Source organism: Typha angustifolia, chromosome 8 (assembly GCF_048772165.1).
Source record: "Typha angustifolia cultivar Huaian chromosome 8, ASM4877216v1, whole genome shotgun sequence".
In the NCBI taxonomy this organism is placed as follows: Eukaryota; Viridiplantae; Streptophyta; class Magnoliopsida; order Poales; family Typhaceae; genus Typha; species Typha angustifolia.
This window is the reverse complement of record NC_133246.1, coordinates 12134079-12143544: the sequence shown is the minus strand read 5'-3', so window position 1 is coordinate 12143544 and position 9466 is coordinate 12134079. Positions and strand designations below refer to the sequence as shown.

The window sequence follows — 9466 nt, the reverse complement described above, 5'->3', positions numbered from 1 at the left end:
AAAATAAATCTATTAATCAATTATGTTCGCTTATTGAATTATATAAGAATTATTTTAATTTTTATACCAGAAGAAGAGAGATAATATCGATACAAGCAATTATAATGTTTAGTTGTATATTAGCATAATAAGTAATAATGATCTTTGATGTGATATAAAATTAATATTAAAGTAACAAGAAATAGAGAAATTGTATTAGAAAGTGATAATATTTTATATTAAACGACCAATATACTTCTTAGTGGAAAGAAAGAAGTACTAAAATATATATAAAATTTTAAATAATCTTTACTTTGTGCACTTTTTATGAGAAATATAGACCTTTTATCATGCAATATGAACATATTTCTTTAGGTTGTTGACAAGATTCTACATATTTAAATGTAATGCTAACTTATATAGGTAGGTAGTACATGCTTTTTATTATGTAGTGCAGACATATTTTCTTGCACTATAGACAACTATTTTTATATATTTAAATGAAATGTAGACTCATATAATTTGGTCTGGCTTTTTACCATCTAGTGCATTTGCAGACAACTACTTTTGTATATTTTAAATGTAATTTAGACTTATATAGGTAGTGTGGGCTTTTTATATTGGAGAAAAATAAAAGTGGAGATGAATGAAATTAAATGGCTAAACTCTTATAATGGTTAGGCGAAGATAAATCTATCTCTTGAACGAATTTGCTATCAACTTATTATGATTGAAAATTACAAACAATATGTTTTTAGAATACAAGATCGTCACAAATTAAAGTCCAACTCACAAAATTGAATATTAATCTGAACAAGAGTTAATTGTAATAGCAAGTATTAAGGTCTTTAGAATAATCCAAAATAATAGCACCTTCTATTTATAGAAAAAGAAAAGATACCAACTAACATGTTCTTATAGTTAGGTAACTATTTTTGGTAGTTATAAGATCAAAAGATGCTAGTTAAATAATTAGTTATAATCATAATAATGTGTCTTATCAAAACATCCACTCACAAAATTATTATCTTAAAAAATATCATAAAAAAATTAAAATTTCTAACAATCCCCCACTTATTTTAAAATAAATAATAATAACTTTGATTTAAAATATGCTTCCTGTTACACAAAAATATTGATATATAAGTGAAAATACCATATAGTTTGATTTTTCACGTAGTGTAAAATTCTCAAAGTTGTATCAAGATGTTAATAGACATAAAGTTCTTAAATTAATAAAGTTTACGACACAACGAAGAATTCACACATATTTTTATCAAAATCTCAATGTTCTTCCCAATCGCACATTAATGGCCATACGTTGATCTCAATTTCATTAGTATGCTAGACGTTGACCAAACTCTGACAGACGCAATCTAACTTCGTACTCACATAGGTAGAATTTTTTTAGGTGCTCCTATAAATTAAATACATATATTATACAAACTCGTTAAAAGTTTAACTCAACCCCACTTGTTCATTACAAGAACATGGTACTTAATGAATAATTTCCGAGTCTGTCAAAATAGCATGCTACATCATCACCTTTCATATTTGTTTTTCCCATTGAATCTAGAGCATGTAAATCTATGGTTTAGGTAGGGTTGTCATCCTTTGGTGATATTATTCAATTAGTGATTACTTCATTTTCTAGTAGCTATCTCACAGAATTATGTCTAAAATGTATATGTCTTAACTTCTAATTATATGATTTGCTATATGCCCGTGACAAAATGCTTAACTATCACAATGAATCAATCAAGCAATTTGATACCCAGCGGATCCCTTTGAGCCAGTGGCTTAGCTAGAAGTTTTTCCTTTGTTTGTCAGTTGTAGATTAGGAGACAGGATTTGGTCACATTAGCAAATCAATCAAAAAATCTCATAACTACTCAGCCTCTTTACCTATTTTTCTTAAAGATACTAACTTAAACTCTATGGTAAAATAAATTATGCAAGTCTGTTTCTTGAATCTCCAAGAAATAGCAGTACCACTAAGGGTGAAAATCTATCCACTTGTAGACTTAGAATCATCATCTAGACAAAGTGTAATGCATTGCATACATCAAACTTCCAACTCTTGAGTACTCAAGCTGTGATATGCATCATTTTTTATCAATATCATGCAGCAGTGCCTCTTTATTCCTTCTAGTGCATGATTATTTTAGATAAAATATGAATTTATAATCCTGCATTATTTCATAGTACTTATTTATATCCTCTAATTGATGATTATTCTACATACAGTGCGACTTTATAACCCCGTATTATCCTACAATCTCTTTATATCTTCAACCATACTATTATTTGAAGTCAATAGTGGGTGCGAGTGGCTCATGCATCGGGGCAAGTCTATAGTTTGTGGTCTTGATGTCTATCAGCAATTGTATTGCTCATCATCCTTTGAAATCGGAGAGGCGACCAACCAAATGTTCAAGATAGCTGCCTAAATGAATTGGACCACTTTCCTTTGTCCAGGCAGCCTACATGGTTATTCTGCAGCACAGACTTATAACCTTACATTACCTTATAATACATAATTATTTCTTTATAGTACAAATACATAGAGTATTTTAAGTCCACAATTTTAATAAATAATAATATTATTTTAGAAAAATTCTATTTACTACTACTACTCTTCAATAATTACTCAAAGGTATTTTTGTTATTTAATTTAAAACATCACTATTTCCTAATACAATTTTATTATTTTTATATACTTTAATATCAACTTTATGTCACATTAAATATAATTATTACTCATACTAATATTAAATAAAAATATTAGAATAACTTATATTAGTATTAGTTCTCATCCTCTAGTATTAAATATTAAAATAGTTATACCTATTCTACCTTTATTTTTAAGTGAATGGAGATAAGTGATTATTTAGTTACTATAAGAAGGCTTATTCCTAGCCAATTCTTACTCAATAAGAAGTGTACGGAGAAAAGCAAATTTTGGATCGTTGCAGTCCTGAAAATAATTTGCTCATGTCGAGAACTAAAGAAGAAAAGAAGTTATACCTTGCAGAGAGAGTAAAACAACGACCAATTTAAGCCTAAGATCCAATAAAATTGGATATGCATTAATATTACTCATCCTCATGTCAACTTGTTATCTCACTGGATACACCTGTATATCTCCTAAAGACCTGGAGGCCGGAAGAAGGTAACGGGGAAGAAGTTCTCAACGTCAACTGGAACTTGAAGGATACCGCTCAGGACCTCATTTGATGAGGTTTCGCCCTTCCATTCTGAGAACCAGGGCCCGCCGCCGACTTCCAATGCTGCCATGTTGCTTGTTACATCCAGTATCATCTACAAGACAATTGGTTGAGCATCAATACAAGAAAACTAGTGACACTGTTTTAGCTCAAAACAATCCATGCAACTCAAAATATGCATCAGTAATTCACCTTCCCCTTGCTGCCGTCGTATCTCTTCTCCCAAAGTTGCAGCCTGAGATCTCCGAAGCAAGTGTCTTTGCATGCTGTTACAAGGCCGGCTTCTGCGGTGGGAGCTCGTAAGGGAGTGCCAAGTTCATCTGTGGTGGCTTCTAATTCCACCTGATCATAAGCATTGATAGGCAGTATTATCACACAAGAAAAATAAAAAATATAGAGGAATAACCAAATAACTGCCTGTAGTTATCAACTTAGGGTGTGTAACGAAAGAAATGGTCAAGAGTTCCAAGAACCTCTGATGGAACATTCAAAAACCTCAGTTTCCTGGGTTGCAAGTAATCAAGAGGGAGAAGATTCTTTCAATGGAAATCCCTTATGAGAGAAAAGTGGTCCTTCTACATGCAATAAATGCGCTAAATACTAATAATAAGTAGAGAGATGGAAGTACCATCTTACTACCACACATCTTCTACTTGCATAATCATTAACTGATCTAAGATGTGTCACTGTTTTGGCTCCCTCAAACACGGATGCTTGCCTATAGATCACCCATGATAAGCTCCCATCTGAGAATGCTCTATTCAAAGAACCACAGATTGCCTGTAGAGGCCCCATTACAAACTCTTGACCATGCTTGATGCAAAGACTACCTCGCACAGACTTTAGATTGACTCAATCTGAGCAGGCCCTACTGGAAGAACCACAGCTTGCCAGCAGGTTCCCATGACAAACTCTTGGCCATGCTTGATGCGAAGACTGCCTCTCACAGACTTAAGATTGACTCAATCCATGAACAGTGCTTCAACTCATGAGCTACTGGTCTCTAGGATTTCTGTAGAACACATATTCTCTTAAGTTCGTAGGAAAACCTGTCAGCGATGTGATGAGGTTCTAATAGTTTCAAAATTCTAACCCAAGCAGAGAACTGATGTTCAGCTGCTTGACCATAGGTTGAATCATTCAAATCATCAAACTAAAGATAAAACAGGAAACTGCAATTGCTTTTCCCTAATCAATAGATAAACACATCCATTACTGCTAGTAGTAGGAAACACAGAAACTTTAATCGGTTGAATCCTCAAAAAAGAAAAGGAGCTCACAGAAGATGCCTTAAAATGGAAGGGAAGACCAAAATTACATAGGAATTGATTACGAAAGATACCATACAATTTAATTGACAAAAACCTTAGATCAAATAGAGCTGAATAGAGAAATGCTAAGAAATCCGCAAGCGAAGTTAAAATAGAACAGTTCGACTTTCTCTAACAATACAAGTATAAGTATGATTTTTTGAAGACAGGATTGCCATGCCGATCACCGATCAAAATGGTACGTGCCACAGCACATGCCATACTGACACACGGCATGGCAGCATGGCAAAGAACTGAGAGAGAGAGAGAGAGAGAGAGAGAGAGAGAGAGAGAGAGAGAGAGAGAGAGAGAGAGAGAGACTTGTTTTGGAATCCTTCACACTACCATCCATGGCCGCCGGTTTAAAGCTAGGGTTAAAAAAACATAAGGGTGGACCGATGAGAAGGGAGGAAGATGATGGGTTAACTTATTGGATTATGTTTTTAGTAATTGCGGATGTGGATCCTATTATAAGAAATAAAGGATTGTAAGTCATTTCTAAATTATCATAAAGAATCATATTTTAAGTGATAATGGATTCTAACTTATCTTTAAGGATCCTATTTTATGTGATATGGATCCTTTAAATGATAATGAATTCTAACTTATCTTAGATGATCCTCTAGGATCCGAATCAATTTTTTAAGTGATTCAAATCATCTTCTCAACTTTTCTTCTTTATCTGATGAACGAAACAAGAAGAAAAACCCTAGCCATGGCCCTTTCATCTTCATCGGCTTCTCCATGCGGCTGCGGTAGTTCTTGTCGGCTCTACATCTCCTCCAGCTCTCCATGCAACTATGGACTCCCTATGTGAGCTCTTTTGGGGGTGTTGTAGGTAGTCGCTGTGCCACGTGCCGACTTAGCACTGGCACGATAAGTGTTGGCACGACAATCCTTACTCTAAAGGACAAATAAAATACTCTAGAATCAAGATAATCTAAAAATGAAGAACAAAGCTCCAAAAATCTAATAAATCTTGCTCAAATGATTATCATTGACTTGTTTGTGTAATCCACACCTTGACATTTCGTTCCACAGGAGGTGAATCCTTAACAACATTAATCCCAAATAATAACTGATCAAACAATAGAGCTGCTATGGTATTGAGTATTTTGATGAGCCAACAATTGACATAATTAGACGATATAAGCATTTTCAAAGATTGTCAAGGCTCCTAACATAAGGTTAATTAATCCATAAGCCAAGAAACAGATGCTTCCATACTCCCATCGTATCCTTATCAAGTAAGACACTCATCAAATACTTCCAAATATGTATTGGATACTTTCTTAAAATTTTTGAACTTTTAAAAATAAAATAATGTTGTGGATATTTCTTATATACTTTTTGAATATTTTTGAGATTCCTATCAATGAGTTATACCTTTTATTTCTTATTGAATATAGAATGTTTCTCTTTGTAAAAAGCAATGTTTTAAAAGGCGTCCGAAGCATTCGGACAGCCACCCCACTGCATAGCACCTAGGCAGTATGCAGTCATACATGTATGTGACTTAGTAATCTAACATTTTTAATATATAAAAAATTAAATAAAAATTATATATGGTATATAATATATAATAATATAGCAACGATGATCATACCATAGGCACAAATCTTGGCAACCACCGACCGTGCTATAAGAGAGAAAAAGGTTAGGGACTACTTACCTTCACCTTCACCTTCACCTTCACCTTCACCTTCACTGTCGCCGTTGCCGCTCGCCCGAGCTTGCACTCTCGTCGAGTGCCCTAACCTGAGGGAGAGAGGAAGAAAGGGGGGAGAGAGAGATCCAGGATCCGGATTTGCAACTTAAGTTTTTAATCAATAACTGACACTTTCTTTCTTGACATTTCTTCCTCCTATCCTAGGGTTAGGGCTAGGACACCGGACGGAGGTGCGAGCTTAGGCAAGCTCGACGAGGTCGATGGCGAGCGACAAAGCTATTAAGAAAGGTGCCATGCGGCACCCCTCATTCAATGTGTCGACACGCCATTGATACAGCAAATGCTGATTGGCAAAGCCATCCATACAATATAGTATATGATACACTAATAGAGTATAATATATACTATACTAATATATTATAATATAGTATAATATATACAAATTGTCTTCTAAATTGATGAGATAAATTAGAAAATAATATTTGTGAATAGGCAATGTCAAGTTATTATTCATTAATTTTTCTAACAAGAAAATTGTCACACATAACTTAATAGTGACTTGACACCTTTCTCTCCCATCGAGTAAAAATATATTGGTTCCGCCATTGTATGTGTATATATATATATATATGAGTTATGTATCTTTTGCATATGGTAACCTTATTTTTTAAGATTTGTTGTATCGATGTATCTGTATCATACCCATTTTTGTATCCTTGCTTCATAGTCCATAAGAACATGACCTTATTTTTCTAAAAATTGGAAGTGGTCATCTTTCCTTTTTTAGCTTCCCTCTAAATGGTTTAACAAACTATGTGGAGAATGGTAGATATTTCCTCTTTTTTTTGCTTGCCTTTTACACTGAATGTACAAACAGAAGGCTCTTACTGTATCTTTCTATTTCTTCCCATCTTCTCTCTCATCTTCTATCCGTTTTGTTTCTACATGAAGTAAACCCCACCACGACTCTCATAAGATTAGGGTGTACAATTACCTAAGAATAAAAGCTCAATGCTTATAATACTTGGCATACCACTGCCAGGTGGTTATCACTGGTCCATAAATTCAACGAATGATTTGCAAATTAATTCCAACTTCTAATTACATTAGCAAACATAGATCAAAACTCATGTTGTTTGCAAATGAGATCTAGTTATTGTAATTGTATCTTGTGTAGGTACCACCATGTATAAGACAAAGTGCTTATTGCTTACAAAAACATACATTTTAATTACATAAATGAAAGCATTACACACAAAATGTATTGGCTTATATATATGTATCCATTGCTTACATAGATGTATGCATTACACATAAAATATGTGCACTACAAAGGCAAAGTAGCCCTTCTTTGCAAGTAACATGTATTTTGGTCCATTATGTGATATGATTTATTGAAGATGAATTAAGTTCCTATGCATCCCAAAAGATCCATGATATATGGTCAGCATTAACAATATCATCATCATCATCATCATTTCAATTGATATTATATCAAATTAACATAAATTAAGTTAAAAAGTATATCACAATTACAAAGACCTAAAATAAAAGCAAGACAAAAAATAAATAAAAATAATTATGGGATGGTGTGCTAAGAGAATATTCCTTGTCTTAAGTTTGCTTCCATCAACCAAATTTCTTTCTTATTGATAAACTAGCAATCATGCAGACTGAGTATAAAAGATTTTTTGCGCATAATGCTCTTTCTGAATAACAGATCACTAAATGAATGTGAAGAGACACAAACATCATACTTGATAGGATCAAGTGATGTCAAGAAATTTCACGTGCAAAACCCCCAGACGTTTTATCTAAAATCCTCAACCAGTTCAACAGATCAACTGGCCTTTTATGCACAAAATGTGATTCAGCTTTAGAGACTTGCAAGCTGAAACCACAAAAGACAACGCCTCTTGATGTGACTATTTACCCTACACTTGTGGCATGTGTGTGCCTATGATTGTCAGTCATCTAAATGAATTGAGACTTTTCTATATTATGAGGGAGTTAGACAAAGACAAATCATCTGGAAAATAACATTAGTATTTGCGCCTGTTTTACATGGCATAGCAGTTTGTTCAATCAATCAAACTCTGCAAACTAACCTCAGAAATGGAGCCTTAAAACCTCAATTTGATTAACCTCTTCTGACACATCAAATTTTAATTCATTATCAAAAGCAAAGACCATTTATAATCTCTACCAATTTAACTAAGGTCAAGTCGGACAAAAATCTAAGAATTAATTTTAATAAAAAAAATGCAAAAAGTTACCTAATCCAAACTGGATCAACATTCAGACAACCTTGCTATTATCACTAGGACAGTCTATGAAAGATTATTCCAACTATAAGAAATTTGAAAGTTGGATATTAGTGCCATATTAGAGGTCATTTAAGATGAATATCAAACTTATAGTACCTAAATTTGTAAGTTGATAAATAGAAACAATAATGGCAGTAAGGATACCATGATGACTAGATAAACAAGTGCATATATTCACAAAACTAAACAAACACTGGCAATCAGATCTTAGTGAGTTTGCATTCCAAGTCCAAGTAAAGTAATTAGTTAATTACCATATGTCTGTCATTCTCTCCAGAAATCTTCCAGTAACCCCATGGTGCAATTTCCCAGCTTACTTTACCAGTCCAAGGTACAAATTCATAGAAAGTTCCCTCATGATGAACTCCAATCTGCATCACAGTAACCAAAGATTTACTTTCTCACAGAAGCAATCAAAGGTTTGTAAAGCAGAGAAAGTTCAAACACCTTATTAACTGATTTTATCTAGGAAGAAGTTGTTAGCCTCTTTGTTGATTTGATCTACCTCATCTACAAGTACATTGTGCTGTTTTGTCAATGCCATGCTTTGTTGTGTTGAAATGCAATATCTGATATTTTCCCCTCCTATGATTTCTTGAAACATTTACAAGGAGGCCAATTTGATAGTTGTGATAAACTAGAAAAGAACAGTAGTCCACAAAATTTTATTATTTTACTGTTAAAGGAATAAAAAAAGCAACTACATGCCATTAGTTCCAATGATCTTAAACCATTTTGTTCTTTCCTGCTTCCCTCACTCACTTATAATTCATGTAAGCAAGAAAGTCCAACTCTATTCAAAGACTTAAAAAAAGAATTTCGTTCCATCCTCCTTCCATATTGCCAAGTTCCATTTACTCTAACAAACTTGGATTCAGAGCTTATCCGTTGCATCAAGAGCAGTCATACCAAGCAAGATAACCCTGTTAATTGAACCATCTTGGACAGAACTAC

General features: G+C 33.6%; 1 protein-coding gene across 1 annotated transcript in view; it reads right to left on the bottom strand.

Moving 5' to 3' along the window:
- Nucleotides 1-2957: 2957 nt before the first annotated feature.
- LOC140764952 (probable tocopherol cyclase, chloroplastic) overlaps nt 2958-9466 on the bottom strand; it is a 28835-nt gene continuing 22326 nt past the window's right edge. The window contains exons 8-10 of the mRNA XM_073103828.1: nt 8767-8883; nt 3399-3548; nt 2958-3300 (exon numbers count right to left, since the gene is read on the bottom strand). Of these exons, the coding sequence (XP_072959929.1) occupies nt 3127-3300; nt 3399-3548; nt 8767-8883 (441 nt within the window). The 3' untranslated portion in view covers nt 2958-3126. The remainder of the gene's footprint in view (nt 3301-3398; nt 3549-8766; nt 8884-9466) is intronic.